Source organism: Panulirus ornatus, chromosome 63 (assembly GCF_036320965.1).
Source record: "Panulirus ornatus isolate Po-2019 chromosome 63, ASM3632096v1, whole genome shotgun sequence".
Taxonomy (NCBI): domain Eukaryota; kingdom Metazoa; phylum Arthropoda; class Malacostraca; order Decapoda; family Palinuridae; genus Panulirus; species Panulirus ornatus.
In genome coordinates this window covers 27928289-27952337 of record NC_092286.1, presented here as the reverse complement: position 1 = coordinate 27952337, position 24049 = coordinate 27928289, and the positions used below count along the sequence as shown (strand labels likewise).

Below are 24049 nucleotides of genomic sequence, written 5' to 3'. Positions count from 1 at the left end.
GAAGAGGTAGTAAAAGCTTTGTGGAAGATGAAAGCCGGCAAGGCAACGGGTTTGGATAGTATTGCAGTGGAATTTATTAAAAAAGGGGGTGACTGTATTGTTGACTGGTTGGTAAGGTTATTTAATGTATGTATGACTCATGGTGAGGTGCCTGAGGGTTGTAGGAATGCTTTCATAGTGCCATTGTACAAAGGCAAATGGGACAAAGGTGAGTGCTTAAATTACAGAGGTATAAGTTTGTTGAGTATTCCTGGGAAATCATATGGGAGGGTATTGATTAAGAGGGTGAAGGCATGTACAGAGCATCAGATTGGGGAAGAGCAGTGTTGTTTCAGAAGTGGAAGAGGATGTGTGGATCAGATGTTTGCTTTGAAAAATGTATGTGAGAAATACTTAGAAAAGCAAATGGGTTTGTCTGTAGCATTTATGTTTCTGGAGAAGGCATATGATAGAGTTGATAGAGATGCTCTGTGGAAGGTACTAAGAATATATGGTGTGGGAGGCAAGTTGTTAGAAGCAGTGAAAAGTTTTTATTGAGGATGTAAGATATGTGTACGTGTAGGAAGAGAGGAAAGTGATTGGTTCTCAGTGAATGTAGGTTTGTGGCAGGGGTGTGTGATGTCTCCATGGTTGTTTAATTTGTTTATGGATGGGGTTGTTAGGGAGGTGAATGCAAGAGTTTTGGAAAGAGGGGCAAGTATGCAGTCTGTTGTGGGTGAGAGAGCTTGGGAAGTGAGTCAGTTGTTGTTCGCTGATGATACAGCGCTGGTGGCTGATTCATGTGAGACACTATAGAAGCTGGTGACTGAGTTTGGTAAAGTGTGTGAAAGAAGAAAGTTGAGAGTAAATATGAATAAGAGCAAGGTTATTAGGTACAGTAGGGTTGAGGGTCAAGTCATTTAGGAGGTAAAGTTTGATTGGAGAAAAACTAGAGGAAGTAAAGTGTTTTAGATATCTGGGAGTGGATTTGGCAGCGGATGGAACAATGGAAGCGAAAGTGAATCTTAGGGTGGGGGATGGGGCGAAAATTCTGGGAATGTTGAAAAATGTGTGGAAGTCAAGAACATTATCTTGGAAAGCAAAAATGGGTATGTTTGAAGGAATAGTGGTTCCAACAATGTTTTATGGTTCGAGGTGTGGGCTATGTATAGAGTTGTGTGCAGGAGGGTGGTTGTACTGGAAATGGGATGTTTGAGGACAGTATGTGGTGTGAGGTGGTTTGATTGAGTAAGTAATAATAGGGTAAGAGAGATGTGTGGTAATAAAAAGAGTGTGGTGGAGAGAGCAGAAGAGGGTGTTTTGAAATGGTTTTGTCACATGGAGAGAATGAGTGAGGAAAGATTGACCAAGAGAATATATGTGTCTTATTCACATTTCCTCTCAACTTTCTTCTTTCACACACTTTACCAAACTCAGTCACCAGCTTCTGCAGTTTCTCACATGAATCAGCAACCAGCGCTGTATCATCAGCAAACAACAACTGACTCACTTCCCAAGTTCTCTCATCCACAACAGACTGCATACTTGCCCCTCTTTCCAAAACTCTTGCATTCACCTCCCTAACAACCCCATCCATAAACAAATTAAACAACCATGGAGACATCACACACCCCTGCTGCAAACCTACATTCACTGAGAACCAATCACTTTCCTCTCTTCCTACGCGTACACATGCCTTACATCCTCGATAAAAACTTTTCACTGCTTCTAACAACTTGCCTCCCACACCATATATTCTTAATACCTTCCACAGAGCATCTCTATCAACTCTATCATATGCCTTCTCCAGATCCATATTTGCTACATACAAATCCATTTGCTTTTCTAAGTATTTCTCACATACATTCTTCAAAGCAAACACCTGATCCACACATCCTCTACCACTTCTGAAACCACACTGCTCTTCCCCAATCTGATGCTCTGTACATGCCTTCACCCTCTCAATCAATACCCTCCCATATAATTTCCCAGGAATACTCAACAAACTTATACCTCTGTAATTAGAGCACTCACTCTTATCCCCTTTGCCTTTGTACAATGGCACATATACATATATACACATATACATAATTCATACTGTCTGCCTTTATTTATTCCCATCGCCACCTCGCCACACATGGAATAACAACCCCCACCCCCCTCATATGTGCGAGGTAGCGCTAGGAAAAGACAACAAAGGCCCCATTCGTTCACACTCAGTCTCTAGCTGTCATGTAATATTGCACCGAAACCACAGCTCCCTTTCCACATCCAGTCCCCTCAGAACTTTCCATGGTTTACCCCAGACACTTCACATGCCCTGGTTCAATCCATTGACAGCACGTCGACCCTGGTATACCACATCGATCCAATTCACTCTATTCCTTGCACGCCTTTCACCCTCCTGCATGTTCAGGCCCCGATCTCTCAAAATCTTTTTCACTCCATCTTTCCACCTCCAATTTGGTTTCCCACTTTTCGTCGTTCCCTCCACTTGTGACACATATATCCTCTTGGTCAATCTTTCCTCACTCATTCTCTCCATGTGACCAAACCATTTCAAAACACCCTCTTCTTCTCTCTCAACCACACTCTTTTTATTTCCACACATCTCTCTTACCCTATTATTACTTACTCAATCAAACCACCTCACACCACATATTGTCCTCAAACATCTCATTTCCAGCACATCCACCCTCCTGTGCACAACTCTATCCATAGCCCACACCTTGCAGCCATACAACATTGTTGGAACCACTATTCCTTCAAACATACCCATTTTTGCTCTCTGAGATAATGTTCTCGACTTCCAAACATTCTTCAAGGCCCCCAGAATTTTCGCCCCCTCCCCACCCTATCATTCACCTCCGCTTCCATGGTTCCATCCACTGCCAAATCCACTCCCAGATATCTAAAACACTTTACTTCCTCCCGTTTTTCTCCATTCAAACTTACCTCCCAATTGACTTGACCCTCAACCCTATTGTACCTAATAACCTTGCTCTTATTCACATTTACTCTTAACTTTCTCCTTTCACACACTTTACCAAACTCAGTCACCAGCTTCTGCAGTGTCTCACATGAATCAGCCACCAGCGCTGTATCATCAGCGAACGACAACTGACTCACTTCCCAAGCTCTCACATCCACAACAGACTGCATACTTTCCAAAACTCTTGCATTCACCTCCCTAACAACCCCATCCATAAACAAATTAAACAACCATGGAGACATCACACACCCCTGCCGCAAACCTACATTCACTGAGAACCAATCACTTTCCTCTCTTCCTACACATACACATGCCTTACATCCTTGATAAAAACTTTTCACTGCTTTTCTAAGTATTTCTCACATACATTCTTCAAAGCAAACACCTGATCCACACATCCTCTACCACTTCTGAAACCACACTGCTCTTCCCCAATCTGATGCTCTGTACATGCCTTCACCCTCTCAATCAATACCCTCCCATATGATTTACCAGGAATACTCAACAACCTTATACCTCTGTAATTTGAGCACTCACTCTTATCCCCTTTGCCTTTGTACAATGGCACTATGCAAGCATTCCGCCAATCTTCAGGCACCTCACCATGAGTCATACATACATTAAATAACCTTACCAACCAGTCAACAATACAGTCACCCCCTTTTTTAATAAATTCCACTGCAATACCATCCAAACCCGCTGCCTTGCCGGCTTTCATCTTCCGCAAAGCTTTTACTACCTCTTCTCTGTTTACCAAATCATCTTCCCTGTCCCTCTCACTTTGCACACCACCTCGACCAAAACACCCTATATCTGCCACTCTATCATCAAACACATTCAAACAAACACATTCAGCGAAATATATATATAATGTCACTATGTTCTAAAAAAGATATGCTGTAATGGATATGAATATTTATGGGTTTATTCGTCTGTATGTTATTACTTCTTGATGCCTAGTTTGATGTGGTTTGTCTGCTGCTTTGTCATGTTCCATCTAACACAAGGCATTCACCACCTTCTCTTCTCACCAAACCAATTCTCATGTTTTGTGAAAATAACGAGTGTTTGCTTCCAGGTGTGAGGCAAGGGGATGAGGTGTCTGTCCATTATGACCCCATGATAGCCAAGCTAGTGGTTTGGGGTCATGACCGAGCTCATGCCCTCAATACTCTTACTTCCTGTCTTGCAGATTATAATGTAAGTACTGCTGAAGGTACTTCATGTCTTGTGTGTTCTGTCAGGCAGCAAGTCCAGTTTAGTAGACTTATCTATCTAAAATGTTCCTCTATCTGTATCTCTAATTCCTGTTCCCTCCAGAAACTCCCATCGAGAGGGTGGCCTTGGCAAGAGAGTCCCCACTTATACTTGCCTTAGATGCCTCCCTTATAGACACCTTTCTACACCTTCCTTTCCATGTCATCAAGTTTATCTCCACCCTGTTTCTTTGATTACTTTTTCTTGGCAGTGGTAGTAGGGAAGAAATCAATAGAGGAGTTTTTGAAAAAGCAAATAACAAAATAAATTGCACTTGTGTTTTATAGTACAGTTGTAAGTGTAGCTTTCATCTTGTAATTTGAAATATACTTATTTTGGTTAAGGGCGTGCATGGTATAGAGGGAATTGGAGCACTGTGATATACTGGGTTAACATGCTGTCAGTGGACTTAACCAGGGCGTGTGAAACTTCTGGGTTAACCCATGAAAAGGTCTGTGGGGCCTGGTTGTGGATAGGGAGCTTTGGTTTCAGTACATTACACATGACAGCTAGAGAACAGATGTGAGTAGGTGTGGCCTTTCATCCTCTGTTCCTGGCACTGCCTTTTGAACATGGGAAATGTCAATCAGGTATGAAAAAACTTATTTATGACTTATCCTTCATTTAAAGAAAATTATGTTTTAACATGATGAATCAGAAAGAAGCATTTATCCACATCTCCCTGAATGCCTATTAAGCGAGATGAATCAGAAAGAAAAATATTTTCATGTCTCCCCAAGTGCTTATTAAGCCTAGTAAAGAGCTTCATTTCTGTTCTTTTGTGCAATAGTAGATTTTTCTCAGTTATGTATATCACTTAAAATGTATATGTGTCCTTTATAATTTTTCACTGTTAACACAGTTCGTTTTCCAACAGATTGTAGGTTTGAACACCAATGTTGATTTTCTTATGAGCCTGGCAACACATCCAAGCTTCATGGCTGGGGATGTGAGTACAGATTTCATCCCTGACCATCACAATGAATTGTTCCCGGACTTGAAACCTTCTCCACAACTATTTTGTCAAGTAAGTATTTTCAGTGTCTCTAGAGACTTCTTGATGCCTCTTATGTAGTATGCTTACTCATGGCAGTGGTTCATTTGTTTTTGTAGGTCATTTGATAATTTTTTGGGCAGGGTTGTTTTCAGTATTTCATCTCCGGTGCAAAGCATGTACTCACCTAAACAGATTTTTCCATGTTCTTGCTGAGAACAACCATATTTAGAAGCCAAACTGCTTGGAGATATTTGAATTCAGCCCATAAGTATTTTTATAAGCATAGGTTAGCCTATTTTAGAAAAATCGTCCCCACAGAAGTTAGAGTTACTTGACGGGTAAATTGTCGTCCTAGCCCCCCATTACTTAGGCATTACCTAATCCATGACCTAAATATTACCTAATCCATAACCATTAGCATTTGCATTACGTTTCCATATACATCCTCTTTTCTCTCCTGTTTATCCAAAGCTTGCCTTTCACCCTCCTAAATGTTCAAACATCAGTACTCTATAGCCTCCTTCAAAACATCCCTCTGTCTCCTCCCTTTGAAACACAAATCACCATCATTGGCTGAAAGAATTAGAACTATTCATTGTAGAATGGCAAAAAGAATGATATATAACAATCTGTGCATGGCATAGATAGAAAGCCTTAAACAAAATGAATAAATGTCCCACATAGTGAAAAGAAGATCTAATTTAACATACTGATATTCCTGGAGATATATCAAGATGATGCCAGAAAAAGATACTTAAGTACTTGGCAAGAAAGATGGAAAGACTTCACAGTATGCTGATCAGTATAAGAAATTAAACAGCGTGAGAAGAGAAACATTGGAAATAAAGCTTGACATGTAGCTAAAGGAAGAACAAGATCATCTATGGATATACAACTGCACAAAGTGTGCAGTACAGAAAACAGTGGTATTTTGAACCAAATGATATATGTGGTAAACATATGTGCTAGCCTTGCATCTTGTAAAATCTTGTCTTACTAAGGCGCTTGGAGGTGGGTAATTATTCTCTCGTGCTCCCTCAGCTTCTTACAAATGTATCCTCTTTACAAGTCTCTTATCACTCATCCTCTTCCTTATGTCCAAACTATTTCAGCATGCCTAGGGTGGCCTTTTCAGTTAGACAAACATCCATACTACATTGTAGGGACTTCTGTGTCTTCACCCTGATAGAGACTTGACATTTTCTTTTACATGATTCTTAACACATTGAGGACCTTAACCCTCTCTTTTAACCATTGACTTCTCTCAGCCCCCATGGTTCCATCCACTGCCATATCCACCCCAAGGTTGAAGTACTTAAAGCACTCCACTTTCTGTAGGTCCTTCCTATGTGACTCTTAATTTGTGGCTATGGTATGAAATGATGCTCACCATATGTGGATAGTGGCGGGGGGACCTTTTCTTATCTTTTACAAAATATTTCTGAGCAGTATGTTATTGAAGAAAACCCCTGAAAAATAGTATACTTTCCTTTATATTGGTATGGGGCTGAGTTCATAGGGGAGTGTCCTGACTGGTGACATGGATGCTCCTTCTTTACATAAGTATACAGTATAATGATCATATTTTTCAGGTTTGTTTTTATTCCACATATGCTGAAGGATATTACATCCTTTATGGTTTTATTCCCATTCAAGATTGTACGCATCTCATATTTATCATTTACATATTTTTTACATATGCATATTACATATTTTACATGCAATGTATATATATAAAGTTATGTTTTGTTTACATGCGCAGAACATTATTTACAAGAATAAAGAAGAGTGTAACGTTATTTTTATTAGATTTGTAAACACTGATACAAGAGAACTTTTCTTTATTGCATATTGGTCCATACTTAAGTCTGGGTTCCTGCCCTGATAATGTAGTTACTGGCTGAAGATATATTAGATGACTGATGCAAAATATGTTTTGCAGCTGTGTTGTAAGGTTCCTAGGTGCATTTGTGGATAAGAGATGGAACCAGTATGGCATCTAGAAATTTGAATGAGGATAAGAACCATTACCCCTCATAGGCATGCAGTTTAAAACAAAGTGTGCCTTCCAGAAGGCACATTGCAGCCAGTCAATTGGTACCTTTGTAAAGAATCTCACAGTTTAAGGGTTGAACTCACCCTTATATCATCTTTCTTCATCTGTCTTCAGCTCATTGCTGCACTCATGTTTATATTCACTTTCAACTTGACCATTTCACTTATTTTCCCAAACTTTGTCACCAGCTTATCTTTAGTTTCTGTGTGGTATTTGCTTCCAGAGCTGTATCATCCACAAACAGCAGCTGATTCACCTCCCAACCCTCCCTTCCTTCAGAGAAAATGGGATTACAATTCTGTTGATCCCTTGTAGTTCTTATGTTATGCCTTATATGTACTTTACTGAATCTGAGTCAGTGTGTGGAGCTAAGGGTATGTAACATCTAGTAATTACCCCTGGTCGGTAGATCCTTGACCTTTTAATCTCGGATACTCGACTCATGATTGAAGATTTCTTGACATCTTGTGACTTGTGAGAGGAGTTGTGACTTTGTTCAGAGTCATACCATATTTTGTAATCGCCCACCTGGCATTATTTTCAGATCAGTATTGGTTTATGTTTCCAGAGCAGATACCATATTCTTTTCAGTAGAAAAGAAAAAAGATAACTTTCTGATTTCTTAAATGCCATTCCGATGCTACTTTCAGACTGCCCTGGCTCTCATACTAGAAGAGGAACAGGAAGGAGTACGTGCTGTGGCTAACTCCCAGGAGCCCTACTTCACCTTTTCGCCCTGGGGCCACACCACGGATCAACCACACTCTCTCACGCACCATAAATCTCAAATGTGAAGGAGCAGGTAATTTATGTAATTTTGTATGTATTAAAGAAGTTAGAGATTCATATTCTCATGTTTATAGTTCTCTTATACATCAGTCATATCCCATGTTAACAAGATAATGCCAAGAACAGATGAAAAAAATGACTTCATTTGCTTAATCCACACTCTAGCTGTCATGTATAATACACTGAAACCAGAACCCCCTATCCACAACCAGGTCCTGCAGATTTTTCATGGTTTGCTCCCCCCCCCCCCTCATACCACAACAATCTCATTCAATTTCAAGCATATCTCTTGCCCCTGTGAATATTCAGATCTTGATTCTCCTGTGCCTCTTTTACTTCATGTCTCCTAATCATTTCCTCCTACTTCTAACATGTAAATCCCTTTAGTCAGTCCTTTGTTCATCCTTCCTAGAAATGTAAAATGTTTCAGCACCCCTTCGTTGGCTCTGTCAGTCAGGCTGCATTTGCTAGCATAGCATACCTCACTCTTACTCGTCTTACCTTACATGATCAATGTGCTTCATATCTTGTTAACCGTATATGTATGCTTCATGATTTTATGATTATGTGCGCTGTGAGAATGTTTTAACCCTTTCTTTGCATATTTGGTTGTGACAGGTGGGGCCTAGTGATGTCATATCTCCATTAAGAAATTAAAATTATTAGTTTTACTTTTTTGTGCTTTTACCATGAATTGTCAATTTATGATGCTGAAATTCTCAGATGATATTGGATGGTAAAAAATATTACTTTTAAAAAAATGTGAAAAACAATGGTTGATTATCAATAAATAGTAATAAAATATGGCAAAAGACCTCCATTACTTGAATAAGATATCCCTGAAGCATGTTAATAGCATCACTGACAGTGTTTTCATGAAATAGTGTAACAACTGTAAATACTATAGCTTTATATTCGGTAAAAATTCAGCAAAGGAAAGGAGAACAATTATGTATGATTAGGCAGATTGTATTTATAGACATACAAAGAGACTTCAAATACACATTTGAACAGTGTCTGAGAGTTCTGAAAGGTTACAATACACTACATTTAGTACAATCTAAGTGCATTTGAAGATGTTTTTGTGCTTTTTCAAAGTTTGAAACATTTTGAAACAAGGATTTATACACAGTGGAGGTTTATTTATTTATGTGTTCTGATAACATAATTTTTGCTTTCTTTTACATGGGCCTTTTCAATCAGTTTCCTCTGCAAATCTCATTGGACCAAACTGTGCAGTGTGACCTGTGCTTTTTCTCTTCAAATTGAGCTATGAATTGTCTTTTTTGTCAGCCTGTTTTCTAAAGATGTGGAATCCCTATGATCTTGTCTTTTGGCACTTATCCTCGTTTAACCACTCAACTTCAAGAATATACTCTCTCTTTCAATCTTCTTTCATGTATTTTCCTAATGGGTTTTTGTATGTTGTACTTTAGCATATGCATACATTGGTGTCACTGGACTCTACCTACATGAGGTTACAATATGGACAAAAAGTCATCTTTGGTGAAGCTGTATTATTGAAATTACATTCTTTTCAAAGAACTGCTCACTCCACAGTAGTCCACATTTCCCTGCTACTTTTTGACTGATTATGAACGTCAAGCCATGCATCTACTAGGGAAAAAAACAGTCTCGCCTGTGGTCTAGTCACATAACTGAAGGATTAGAGTGTGAAGGTGTAAATTTTTTAAGGTTTGAAGGATTTCTTATGAGGTGAAGTGCAATGGAATAATGAGCAGTAGTTAGGGTGCAAGAAAATGAAAGCTAAAGATTAGCATAGTGTGAGTATACTGAAGATAATTAATTAAAGTTAAGTGTATACAGTTTATTTAGCATGAAAGAAAAGTTTTTTACAGTATACTGTTTGGCTTTGGCCAAAACAGAAAGCTTCTTTTAGAGAAAGTGAGGGCTTAAAGAGAAATTTTTGTTTACATCCACTCTGCTCCCCTCACAACTTTACTTGAATTAGCTTTTGATATATAAATGTAGTGTTTCTATGGATGTGATTTTACACTTATTGCAGATGAACACATCCAGGTTGACTACCTAGGATCTGGTAGATACCGCATGACTGTGGGTAGAACAAGCTTTGATGTAAGTGGATCCCTCGTGTGTGACAACAATGTCCGTCACTTAACAGCTATCGTTGATGGATGCATATCTCGTTCTCATGTTGTTATGGAGAATAGGGATATACATCTCTTCACACAGGTAAGGTTTATGAATTTAGGTTTTATTGGCTCTAACTTCATTGTAGTATTGTTTTTTAGGCTTGTAGAAATCTGCTTACTGCGTATAACTGTAGGATGCAAGCCTTATGCAAATTATATCCATTTCCTCAGTTTTTGAAGACCCAACAAGATAATTTCAAAACTTTGATGTGGAATTTGGTAATTTAAGTTGGGCTGTAAGTCACCCAGTTACGTGCCTGAAGAAAAAAAATTTGCTTCTGGAAGTGGTACAAGAGGAAGAGAAGTAGAGAAATGGAAGATTACCATATGGAGAAATGCATAAGGATTTGGAGTCGTTAAAAAAGATAAGATTGCTCTAGCATTCTTTGAGGAATAGTGTAAATTGTAAGTTTATGAATTTGCATGTAAAATTCATGTATTAATATCTGGGGATGTGTTTTATGTTGATTCTTTCTAAGATAAGGAAGGAAATGAAAAGCATAAATGTTAGTAAATGATAGCAGTTTTATATCAGGATTACAGTGGTACATGGACTGTAGACAATCTGCATAAAAAAGATAATCTGCAGAAAACAGATTTCAGCTGTATGCATAAGGAAGACTACCATAAAAAGAATAGAAACCTTAAAAAATTCCAATTTAACAAAAAAAAAAAATTCCTAGACAAAATATTACCAGTTGCCTTAGATTTTTTGAGCTGATGATTGGATGAGATCATTACATCCTCAATATTAATGTCTTAAAGAGATAAAACTACCAATGGAACTGAATTAAGAGCCATCAGGTCCATCATATTATATGTACTTAATGATTGAGGCCTTCAAGGAAGTTGCTTTTACATGCAGAGTGAGTTTTTTATCTTTAATACACATTTGCCATTTCCTGTGTTAACAAAGTAGCACAAGGAAAAGACAAAGAAATGGCCTCATCCATCCACATCCACTCTATCTGTCATGTATAATGCACCAAAACCCCAGCCCCCTATCCACAAACAGTCCCTACAGATACTTCTGTGATTCCCCAGCAGATTCATATTCCCTGGTTCAGGCCTTTGACAGCACATCGCCCCTGTATAGTGCATTGATCCATTTCAGTATACCCTGTTTACCCCTTTCATCCTCCTTCATGTTTAGGCACTCAGAATCATATTTGCTTATTCCTTATAATTCCAATTTGGTCTCCCTGTATTCCTTGTAACCTTCACATCTGACGAATATATCCTCTTTGCCAACCTCTGTTCCCTTGTTTTCTCCATATATCCAGACTATTTCAGCATGCACTCCTAAGCTCTCTCAACCATACTCTTCTTATTACCATTCCTTTCTCTTACCCTGTCATTACTTGATCAATCAACCCAACACACTCCAAATGTTGTTCTCGAACATTTTATTTCCAACACATTTACTCTCTTCCATATATACTCATCCATAGTCTATGCCTCTCATCCATACAATATTGTTGGGACTACTATACCTTTGAATATGTACTTCAGTTATATACATGCAGATTTATCAGTGAGATATGTTTTTTATTATCTTATTTGCAGACTGGTGGATGGAAAATGTCTATTCCAGTTCCTAAGTTTGAGGTAGAGCTGGGAAAAGTTCGTGGTGCAGCCGGTGGAGCAGTTGCCCCAATGCCAGGGGTGATTGAGAAAGTGTTTGTCGCCCCAGGTGAAACTGTAGCTCCAGGGGATCCTCTTGTGGTCATGATAGCCATGAAGATGGAGGTAATTATCATAGTATTTGTTTTTTTGAGCTTGAACATGGTATTATAAGTTGCCTTTTATATCCAAGGAAACCCCAGCGAACACAGTTTTTGTTAGTACAGTACGAGGTCGATTCATTTACTAGTTTTGTGTTTTTTTAATTTGTGGATCTTGAAAAGGCTTATGATAAAGTGAACAGGAATGCATTGCTGGGGGCACTGAAAATCTATTGTGCCAGGGAGATAGGAGAAAAGTTGCTAGATGTTAAAAAATGATTTTGCAAAATAGTAAAGTATGTATTAAAGTGGATGGTTGGTTGAATTAAAGTTTTGAGATAGTTATAAGAGTGAAACAGGAAACCTTAAAAAACTGAGATAAAATGGACTGCATTCTTTCTATCTATCTCTGTGATGCCCATTCCCCCTGGGAACTCCCATTAAGCGGGAAAGGGGGAAAAAGTCTCCAGTTATCCCTGTTCTTACATGCCTCCCTTGCACACACCATTCCACTGCAGTTTCCCCTCAAGGTTCTATCCTGTCTCCTGCACTTTTTCTTCTTTTTATTCTTATGCTGACAACTCAGCATTGCATTCCTCCACATCCTTCAGATCAGCTCCTTCTTCTCACTTAAGATCTGCATCTTATCGTAACACAACTTCCTCAACAGTATCAGACTTGGACAGGATATCTCAGTTGGAGAGATGAAATCAGACTAAGTTTAATGCCTCCAAGACCCAGTTTCTGACCATCTCTGTCGAAAAGTCCTCACAAGTTTCTTCTTTTCTTTGTTGGATCTGTGATTCCACCTCTTGACTCAAGATACTTGGTATTACTGTAACCTTCACACTGTCTTGAAAGCCCCACTTTACGGAAACAGCTAAGTTTGTCTTTAAGAATTTGGGAGTCCCATTTAGATGTTGAAATTTCTTTTCTGAAAAGCTGCTCCTTTTATGCAAGGACTTGATCTGCCCTTGTGTGGAACACTGCTTTCACATCTGAGGTAGCTCTAACTTTACTTGACAGAATTGAGTTGAAAACAGTCTGACTTATCAACTCATCCTGGGTAACTTCAAAACTTGACCCACTTGCCCTTTGCTGCAATATTGGTGTACTTTCCCTCTTCTATAGGTATTACTTTGCCCCCGAGGGCTGGCTGCTTGTGTACCCCCAACACTAGGTAGATCACACAATACTCAGGTAGTTGCTGCATCACAGGATTACTGTACGGCAGTTGGCAACTCAAGGGTGGGCTGTTTTGATAACTGTTTCTTTCCCTACACCTCGAAGCTTTGGAAATCTACCCTCTCATGTCTTTCCAAATAAATATGACCTGGTTCGTTTTAAAGTTTCCTTACTTCCTCCAAAATTCATAAATACTCTTCCTTGTCTCTTTTTCCCTTTCATTAGCCTTTTTATATTCCAAGTAAGGCCCGGCCTTGATGTGAACTTTTGTCCGTGACTGGAGCTCCAACATTTAAAGAAAATGAACATTTCCTTTGTCCTTCTTACTTTTACACATTGGCTTTATACAGGCACTTGGCTAACCAGATAACAACTCAGTCACCATTTCTTGAGAAATTCAACTGCAATCTCATCCATTCCCATTGCTTTTCTTCACTTCTGTGTATGGAAGGCTTTCATTGCTTCCTCTCTTTCCAGCAAAGCATATGCCATGACTCTGTCACTCTGCATACCTCCAATTCCTCTTGCACCCCAGACGCATCCAACAGTCCTTCAAAATACTCACTCCTGCTCTTTATCTCATCTCTTCCTGTGACCACTTCCTCATCTACCCCTCACGCTGCTAACTTCTTTCCAAAACATTAATTTATTCTCCTTGAAGTTTACTGATGCTCACTCACCCCAACCCTCATTTTTGCTCTTTTTCCACAGCGTACTTTCCCCTTGATCTCCCGTTGCTTTTTCACATACGTCATTAGATTATTAGCACTCTTTCCTTGCAAGTAATGCCCATACAGCTCTCTTTTCTCTTTCACTAGCAACATAATTTCCTCATCCCAGCTCTCACTATCCTCTTTTCCATGCTTACCTTCCACCTTCTGCATACCGCACACTTCTCTCGCACATGTAAGCACCTCTTCCCTAAATACCTCCCTTTTGTTGACCACTTTCATAGTTTCATTTACTTTTACCTTTTGCTCTTTGTCACTCAATTTCTTGTGATATTATTTATGCGTGCTTCTTTTCCGAGCTCACTAATTTTCACCACCCTCTTCTTACCCATATTGTTGCCTCCACCAGGTGATGATTAGACATCCCACTAGCTACCCTTATCAACACATTCACTTCCAAGAGTGTCTCTTTTACATGTTAATCAGGTAGTGCATAGCCTGATAATGCCTGCTCACTATTTTTCCCCACTCACCCACATATGCATGTCCTCCTTTTTAAAACAGATATTCTTAATCACTCGTACTTTTTCATTTCACAACTCCAGAAGATCTTCACCATTTTTATTCACACTGGGTACATTATACCCTCTAACTTTCCAGTTATATCCAGTAATGCAATAGGATCCTTTATTGTGTTGATTAGATTTTTTTATGAAATCAGAACCAGAGCTTATTATGTGCACAAAAGTTGCCTAAAGCTGTATTTTAGATGAGAACTGAAATACATTGGGCAGCAACAGATTTAAGAATGGCAGCTGAATTCCTTGCTACCATTATACGACCCTTTTTATTAGACCAGTGGAAAAGTAATGAGGAAGGGAATCTTATGTGATTTATGAGTAGTGGTGGGTAATTCCTGAATGGGGTGTAGACGTCATAGAATGTACTAGGTCTCACCTGACGGCTAAGTATTATCTCATGGCAGTAATTGGAATAAAATACATGATGCCATATATTCACATTTAGTTCTAGATGGTGAGGGAATGTTTAAAGGGATTTATTCCCCTAGAAAAATGGCTTGCTTTATTCAAGGGGCACACAAAATGGAAGCCTTTTATATGTTGAGAATCAGGAACTAGGGATTGTTTCCACAAGGAAGGAAGAAGAGTAATAGTGTAGCATATGTCACATCACTCCAGTGCTCTTAAGTGAAACTTTCTTACGCTAAATTCAGTTAAGGATGAAATGACTGTTTGGGTGCCCTTGAAGGGCAGATTCTTGGCAGATTCCAGTATGAAATGCCATTAGAGAGGATTAATGTCTTGTCTCCAATTAAAGCATATTTTCTCTTTTAGCTAACAATCGCCATGAATTTTTATGTTTGTTGCCCAGTGGTTCTGCGTCAAATTGAGTTGATTTATTTTCTTGTTCATTTTCTGTTCAGACATCATTACAAAACTAGCACAGTTGGTTCTTTTAACATCTTGATCTAGTTTTTCATGGATGGGGACAAACTATGACTTTTGTTGAGATAGATGAGGAGTAATGGTGAAGAAACCAATCTCAAAAGTCAAAGTAAGTTTTCTCTTGTGTAAATTTTGAGTTATTTTGCAGGTTGCACAAAGATTGAGAGGTTGCATGGTGAACTTGAAGTTTGAAAACCATAGCTGTGACCTAATTGTGGGAGTTTTTGGTGCATTGATGATTGAAAACCATATCTGTGACATAGTCGTGGGAGTTTTTGGGGAGTTGATTAGTATGGTATTCTCAGAGCTAGTTATTGTGTGTCTGGGCTTTAGGCTGTCTCCTTACTCACTGGAAAAGCATTGCAATAGGGTGTTTAAAACAAACTTAAGTTCAGCCCTTCATGATCAAATGTCTTGTAAATAATGTTTTTTGATGTCAACAGTACGTGATCAAAGCAGCCAGTGCTGGTGTGGTGGAAAAGGTTTTCTTCAGCCAGGGTGACAACGTAGCAAAGAACACACCTCTTGTAGAGATAAAAGAAACTGAGGAGAGCTGAGTTATTCCATCATTTGAAGTCATCTCACTTGGTCATAGTTGAAAAGATCTTTGTTAATGTGTATTAGAGATTATTGGTATAGTAGAAAAAATAGTCCAAAATCAGTACAGCTTGTTTTGATTGAATGAGGGCTTGTAAGTATTTATTTGATGTTAAAAGTGCTGATAAAGTATGATAGAAAAATTAAGCAATGAGAGAATATGAAATTATTTATTTGTCATTGATGCAAGGAAAGCTATCGTCTTAATTTTCTTAACTATTCAATGAAAAGAATTTTTACTTTTGTTAGACAGTGCAATGTTGACCTGTGCATTGTCCATCTCCTGAACTGCTTGTTTCTCTTGTTCTTCATTTTCTAATTAGATAAGGGCTAAGTCATTATAATCATGTTTTTCACACCTTATAACATCTTTTGATAATGATAATGATCTGATTTGGACTAATCATATTAATTGTTTTACCTGCATAAAAGTTGTATGTGTAAAGATGCATTATGTTGCTAGAAGAAACAAAATCAAATCCACCTGTCATAATGCCTTTTGATATTCAGCTTCGAAATATTTCATATTTTTGATGTCAAGTACTGACATATTGCAGTAAGATGTTGGTAATTTGCCAAATATATTTGCTCACCAGTCAGTACTCAGTTTCTAGAAGTAATACATGTGTTATGGTTTAAAGAAGTCTTTGCTGTACGTGTAATTCACATTTTTGGATTAAGTCGACAGTTCTCCTGCTGGGTGGAATGTTTAAGTGTGCTTATACAGACATGTACTGTGAACAAAGTGGGTAAATATTGTGAATCTGAATGACTGAGTATTGTTGGGAATTATTTTGTGTAGTTCAGATATGTTTAGAAATGTAAATATTTATGTGGTAGTTTTCATATGGGTAATTGTGAATGCTAGCGCAACCAGCTACATATAGCAGATCTACATATAGCCGTGTGAATTATTGGGAATGGTTTATGTTCAGAAATTAATGTATTTTAAAGATTTGTTTGATAGTTTATGTGTGGGCTATTGTAATGAGTAGATCTTCTCAAGGAGGTAGAATGTTTAATGTAGTAATTTGTAGATATTTTCATTGAATAAATACTGTATTTTATTGTATTTTGAGTATGTGACAATAGATCCTGAGTATTTTATGCTGTATGACTTTATGTTTTCATACTTGATATCCATTTCCCACATTAGCAAGGTAGCACTAGCAGCAGGCAAAGAAAGGCCACTTTCAGTCACATCCATTTCATAGCTGGCATGTGCAGTACACTGAAACCATAGCCCCCTTCCACAACCACACTTCACAGGCCTTTCCATTTACAATGCAAGTTTCATTTTATATGAATGATAAAGTATCTATTATTATTAATTGACTTTTTCGTTTTCATTCACCATTTCTTTTGGAAAAGTAAAAACAGGAGAGGAGGATTTCCAGGCCCCACTCTCACCCCTTTTAGTCACTTTTTATGATATGCAGGGAATATTTGGGAAGTATTCTTACTCCCCAGTCCTCAGGGATAAATGTTATTTTATCATTATTATGATTATTGTTATTATTCCCCTGCCACTTAACATGCCTTGGTTCAGTCCATTGTCAGCATGGCAACCCTGTATACCTTATCATTCCACTTCGCTCTAACCCGTGCACACCTTTCACCCTCCTTCATGTTCAGATCTCAATCACTCAATTTCTTTTTCACTCCATCCTTGCATCTTCATTTTGGTCTCTCCTTTCTCCTTGTCTCCTCTACTTCCCTCTCTTTGCATATGTCAAAGCCATTTCATCATACCCTTTTCAGCTTTCGCAACCACACTTTTTATTATCACACCTCTCTCATTCCCTCTAATAACTTACTAAACTAACTAGATCAAACCACCTCACACCACTTGTTGTGCCTGAGTATTTCATTCCAGACACTTCCACCCTCTGGATGAACAGTAATTCATGTGAGTATTTGATGAATTTTATATAATGTAGGAAATTCTTGGAGTGTTCTTAGATTGAGGCTTTTTTAATGTCAGTTAGGGAGAAAGATATATGAGTGTAGAGGCTGTCAGTTATGGCAAATTTTTTTGTTCATCATAAAGTAATATAAAAAGTTTTTTTTTTTTTTTTTTTTAAACTATTCGCCATTTCCCGCCTTAGCGAGGTAGCGTTAAGAACAGAGGACTGGGCCTTTGAGGGAATATCCTCACCTGGCCCCCTTCTCTGTTCCTTCTTTTTGAAAAAAAAAAAAAAAATAATGAAAGATAAAAAAAAAGAAGTTTTATCTCTTATAAATTTCAACCAACTTGCTTACATTCTTGGTCCAGGAGCCCTTTCATTCCATAGGAACCCTTCAGTACTTAGTAAGCTGGTCATGTTCACCAGGAAGGATTACATATAAAGTGTACGGTACTGTCTATGTAGGGTGTGTGCAGGGCAGTTGAACAGTAAATGTCCAATTTCATCATAATAGTAGTTGCCTTTTTCGCGTGAAGGAATTATGGAACTGGTGTTTCTAAAGTGCTATATGGATGGATGATGTTCAGAATTTAGACGGGAAGGTGTAACTCGTACATGTCTAGGAAGTGTGGTTCCAGGTGGGTGTATTACTGTTTGAGATGATCAAGATGGGTTGGAAGGACAGCTGTTTAGAGCTTATTGGGTCATTTTGGTGTTTATATTTTTTGCCCACATTGTGTTTGTTAGGAGTGGGAGATCCTAGTTCAGTGTAGGTTGCTGAAGTGTGAAGTAGGGGAAGCTTTTGATTTCCACTTGGTGCTATATTGATTATATGTCAAGAGGTCCAGCATTATTAGTATTCAGAGCATTAAATTGAATATTACATAATTTAGTCTTACATCTTTTACAAAGAGTGTAAATATTGGTTATGACTTAATGAAACATCCTTTGTACAAAAATCACATAATGATATAGGATTATGTAATTTTGTACTATCATCTGCGCCTATATGTGTAAACATAAACCTGTGCAGAAATTTTTCCAGAATCCAACGCAAATTAAAGTCAGTAGATGTAATCATGTGCCCACTAGTGTTATAAGGTACAGTGTGATTGACATACCCTGTACAACTCTTTCCTACTCATTCACCCCATGATACTAGGATGAAATGCCGTGGAAAATCTATCTGTTTGGTGTGTGGAGATTAATATCATATGATTATGAAGCAGAGGGAGGTGCCCTCTGCTTTACTCTCTTGTCACTTTCACAAATAAGATCATAACCTCAGAAAATTACTTCTGTTTCCCAGCTGATATCTTTCTTATAGACCATCAGGTCTTCTTTTTTTTTCTTTTTTCTTTTTTCTTTTTTTTGTCTGTATTCATGTGGAATAAGGTACATGGGGAAGACAGATAACAGAAAACCCGATGATCAGTAATGAGTTTATCTGCTGGATATCAGTATCATTAACCTGACCCTTAATCCATGTGGATTTAGACAGGGTAAGAAAGCAGAAGGGGATGGACTGAGGCTATTAAATGTTTAATGCTCCCCATTGTTGTTCATGGTTAGTACCCTCATATCCTGATGCGAAGAGAGGTAGTCTGGGAAGGGATGAAGATTTTTAAGCTTTTAAACATGTCGATTGTCTAAACAAGTAAGTGATGTTGCTCAAGTATTGTAGTAATGGTATAGGTGCAAACATTGCTGATATTATTGTAATGATTTTGGATGCTGTTGCCGCCAACCCCGTTAGGAAGTACTTCCTTTATAACTTTTGAGTGTTAAGAATGAGTGAGGAGAGGTTGACAAGGAGGGTATACAATATGTGTCAGATGTGGAGGGGAAAAGGTGAAGGGGAGACTTAACTAGAGACAAAAGATTGGACTGAAAAAGATTTTGAGTACCTGGGGCCTTAACATGCAAAAGGATGAAAGGTGTGCACGGGATATAGTGAATAATGGAGATGTGGTATACATAAGGTAATGTATTTTCAGTGGATTGAACCAGGGCACATGAAACAGCCAGGGAAACCATGGAAAAGTTTTTGGTGCCTGGTTATGTATAGGGGGCTGAGGTTTTAGTGCATTACACATGATAGCTAGAGAATGGATGTGAGCGAATGAGGCCTTTTCTTCATCTCTTCGTGTTGCTGTGTTGTGATTGTGGGAAATGGGGAAGAGTATGAAAGAAAAATGAAATACTTTTGTAGCTTGTCTCCTCACTTCTATCTTGTCCACTTTTTTACTGTTTCTTTGCTTTCTTCATTTAAGCCATGCAATGATGAGGACTTGTATCAGAATTAGTAATGAAAAAAGTATTTGCAAGGCAATGATTTGCATGTACAGGGTAGTTAAGCATATGTTCACTGGACACAACAATATTAACTGCTGTGTCCAGCTGCATGCATGAAAATGACTTTATGAAACGATAGACTGGCATTCAAAAGTAAGAAAAAAATACATGGTTTTAAATAAGAATAAGTTTATAAACAATGGTTATTGAATTCAAGCAACCACTCTACTGAAAATACACAGTTGAGAATAACATAACTGGGGACTTCATAATAACTAGTTAAAAATCTCAAAACAACTTAAGATGAGGGTTGGGTAGAATACTTCTACTCTTTGGATAAGCACTTGAGTGAAGTCAACCTACATAGAAAAGGAACTTTTACAGAACAAATTTTATGGTTTATACATTTATTGATTGGTTCTCAGTGAATGTAGGTTTGTGGCAGGGGTGTGTGATGTCTCCATGTTGTTTGATTTGTTTATGGATGGGGTTGTTAGGGAGGTGAATGCAAGAGTTTTGGAAAGAGGGGCAAGTATACAGTCTGTTGTGGATGAGAGAGCATGGGGAAGTGAGTCAGTTGTTGTTTGCTGATGATACAGCGCTGGTGGCTGATTCGTGTGAGAAACCGCAGAAGCTGGTGACTGAGTTTGGTAAAATGTGTGAAAGAAGAAAGCTGAGAGTAAATGTGAATAAGAGCAAGGTTATTATGTACAGTAGGGTTGAGGGACAAGTCAATTGGGAGGTAAGTTTGAATGGAGAAAAACTGGAGGAAGTGAAGTGTTTTAGATATTTGAGAGTGGATTTGGCAGTGGATGGAACCATGGAAGCAGAAGTGAATCATAGGATGGGGGAGGGGGCGAAAATTCTGGGAGCATTGAAGAATGTGTGGAAGTTGATAACTTTATCTCGGAAAGCAAAAATGGGTATGTTTGAAGGAATAGTGGTTCCAACAATGTTATATGGTTGCGAGGCGTGGGCTATGGATAGAGTTGTGCAGAGGAGGGTGGGTGTGCTGGAAATGAGATTTTGAGGACAATATGTGGTGTGAGGTGGTTTGATGGAGTAAGTAATAATAGGGTAAGAGAGATGTGTGGTAATAAAAAGAGTGTGGTTGAGAGAGCAGAAGAGGATGTTTTGAAATGGTTTGGTCACATGGAGAGAATGAGTGAGGAAAGATTGACCAAGAGGATATATGTGTCAGAGGTGGAGGGAATGAGGAGAAGTGGGAGATCAAATTGGAGGTGGAAAGATGGAGTGAAAAAGATTTTGAGTGATCGGGGCTTGAACATGCAGGAGGGTGAAAGGTGTGCAAGGAATAGTGTGGATTGGAATGATGTGGTATACCGGGGTCGATGTGCTGTCAATGGATTGAAGCAGGGCATGTGAAGCGTCTGGGGTAAACCATGGAAAGTTGTGTGGGGCCTGGATGTGGAAAGGGAGCTGTGGTTTTGGTGCATTATTGCATTACAGCTAGAGACTGAGTGTGAACGAAAGTGGCCTTTGTTGTCCTTTTCTAGCACTACCTGGCACACAAGGGGGAATGGGGTTGTTATTTCATGTGTGGCAGGTTGGCGATGGGAATGAATAGAGGCAGACAGTATGAATTATGTACATGTGTATATATGTATATGTCTGCGTGTGTATATATATGTATACATTGAGATTTATAGGTATGTATATTTGCGTGTGTGGACGTGTATGTATATACATGTGTATGTGGGTGGGTTGGGCCATTCTTTTGTCTGTTCCCTTGCACTGCCTTGCTAACGCGGGAAACAGCGACAAAGCAAAATAGAATAATAAATAAAATACATTTATTGAAGTTTGCATGTGAAAAGTTACATGTTGATTTAATTGCAATAGTATTATGTTGACATGCATTTTGTATTCAATGGTGAACAGTAAGTATGTAAAGTTACATACTGATTGAATTACAGTTGTAATTTGTTGACAAATATTATATATTTATGGTGAACATTAGATGATGTAAAGTTGAAGCGCATGAATATTGTGTTGACATGTATATTTAATGGTGAACATTAAGCAATGAATATTTTGACTTTGGTTGTAATACAGTAATACAGTGTTGACATACACATGACTACAAGAAAACTAAGCTGTTTGCTGCTTTAGCTGTGCACGTGTTCATGGATTGTTTATGACGTTCACGGAAGTAATTATAGGACAATTCTTGTATCTTTATGAGTGCTGGTTGGTACAAGTAGATTGTGATGATGGAAGTTGGTCAGGCGATCACCCCTCTGACCCTGGAGGAAATTTATGGGGTGGCTATGGTTAGCTGGGCTACAACTCCAGTGGTCAGGGGCCATGGCCCGTTGTTTACACTGAGGTGACCGAATCTCCAACATGGGTTTCTCTAGTGAGTTACAAATTCACCAGTTCCCTGTTAAAGGTTTCTGATTTGTATATCTCATTCATTATCACTATATCTTTTGCATGAAGATATTAGATCCCATCACATTTAATTAAAGTATCATGCTGTGGGGGAGAGTAAGAAAGTTAAGGTCGACATGTTAACCTGTAGGTGGCCTGAGAGCACCACTGACACATGTCTTACCCCATCGAGTGTTGGCCGATTTGTGCAAATATGTTTGTGTTAATCTGGCCCACTGATGAGTAAAGGGCAAAGGGTGAGTGTGGTTGACTTACCTGACAGCTTCCAGTGAGAAGGACATAGAGATCATGTTTCTTTCCTTTCAGCTTGATTTAACACTACTGTTTTTTCATACACCATTTTTTTTTGTGAAAAACATGAGTATTTCTGGAAGTACAATGCTGCATATACTAGAAATGAGTGTGATGAGGGAGAGTGGCTGGCACATGACGGGAGGAAATTGAAGGTTTTATGTCTTTCTGTAACTTGGTTTCAGACTCTGTTGTTATTTCACACACAGGACCAGTATTGATGGGGAATAACATAGATATATTTAGAAATATTGTACAAACACTAGAAATAAGTTTGAGATAGAGTGGCAGGCACATGTAGGGAGAATATTAGGTATCTAGTTTCTGTGGAAATATTCTAGCTCTAAATGTCATGTTACCAAATTCTTCCGTCACCTGTGGAACATATGGGAAAATTAGGCACAGTTGTTAGGTAATTTCCAACCCTTGTTTGTAGATGACATAACTCGGGTGGCAGACACCAGAGGGAACTCCAGAGGCGAGTGACAGGGTATGCGAGAGTGTTAAAGAAGATAATCTGGAGCAACTGTGAACAAAAGTGAGTACTGTAGGGTGGATAGAACAGGATGGTTTGGATAGGCACAACCTGGAGGATGTGGAGTGCTTTAGATACCTGGGAGTAGACATGGCAGCAGATGCAACCGCGGGAACCGAACTGAGTCGGAATGGAAGAAAGGTCTAAGGTCCTAGGTGCATTAATAGGAGAGTGGATGGTGCAGGATAATTGTGCATGATGTGGATGATGGTGGGGTTAATGGTGTATGATGAGGATGATGGTGGGGGTAATGGTGCATGATGATGGTACGGGTAATGGTGCATGGTGATGATGGTGGGGGTAATGGTGCATGATATAGATGATGGTACGGGTAATGGTGCATGTCGATGATGGTAAGGGTAATGGTGCATGATGAGGATGATGGTGGGGTTAATGGTGCATGATATGGATGATGGTAGGGGTAATAGTGCATGATGATGGTAGGGGTAATGGTGCATGGTGATGATGGTAGGGGTAATGGTGCATGGTGATGGTAGGGGTAATGGTGCATGATGATGGTAGGGGTAATGGTGCATGGTGATGATGGTGGGGGTAATGGTGCATGATATGGATGATCGTAGGGGTAATGGTGCATGATGATGGTAGGGGTAATGGTGCATGGTGATGATGGTAGGGGTAATGGTGCATGATGATGGTAGGGGTAATGGTGCATGATGATGGTAGGGGTAATGGTGCATGGTGATGATGGAGGGGGTAAT

General features: G+C 38.8%; 1 protein-coding gene across 1 annotated transcript in view; it reads left to right on the top strand.

Moving 5' to 3' along the window:
• The window catches only part of LOC139746051 (methylcrotonoyl-CoA carboxylase subunit alpha, mitochondrial-like), a 43332-nt gene extending 26373 nt beyond the window's left edge, over window positions 1-16959 (top strand). Inside the window, 7 exon segments of the mRNA XM_071656883.1 lie at window positions 4050-4171; window positions 5106-5255; window positions 7932-7997; window positions 7999-8083; window positions 10097-10284; window positions 11811-11993; window positions 15734-16959. Of these exon segments, the coding sequence (XP_071512984.1) occupies window positions 4050-4171; window positions 5106-5255; window positions 7932-7997; window positions 7999-8083; window positions 10097-10284; window positions 11811-11993; window positions 15734-15847 (908 nt within the window). The 3' untranslated portion in view covers window positions 15848-16959.
• Window positions 16960-24049: the final 7090 nt, after the last annotated feature.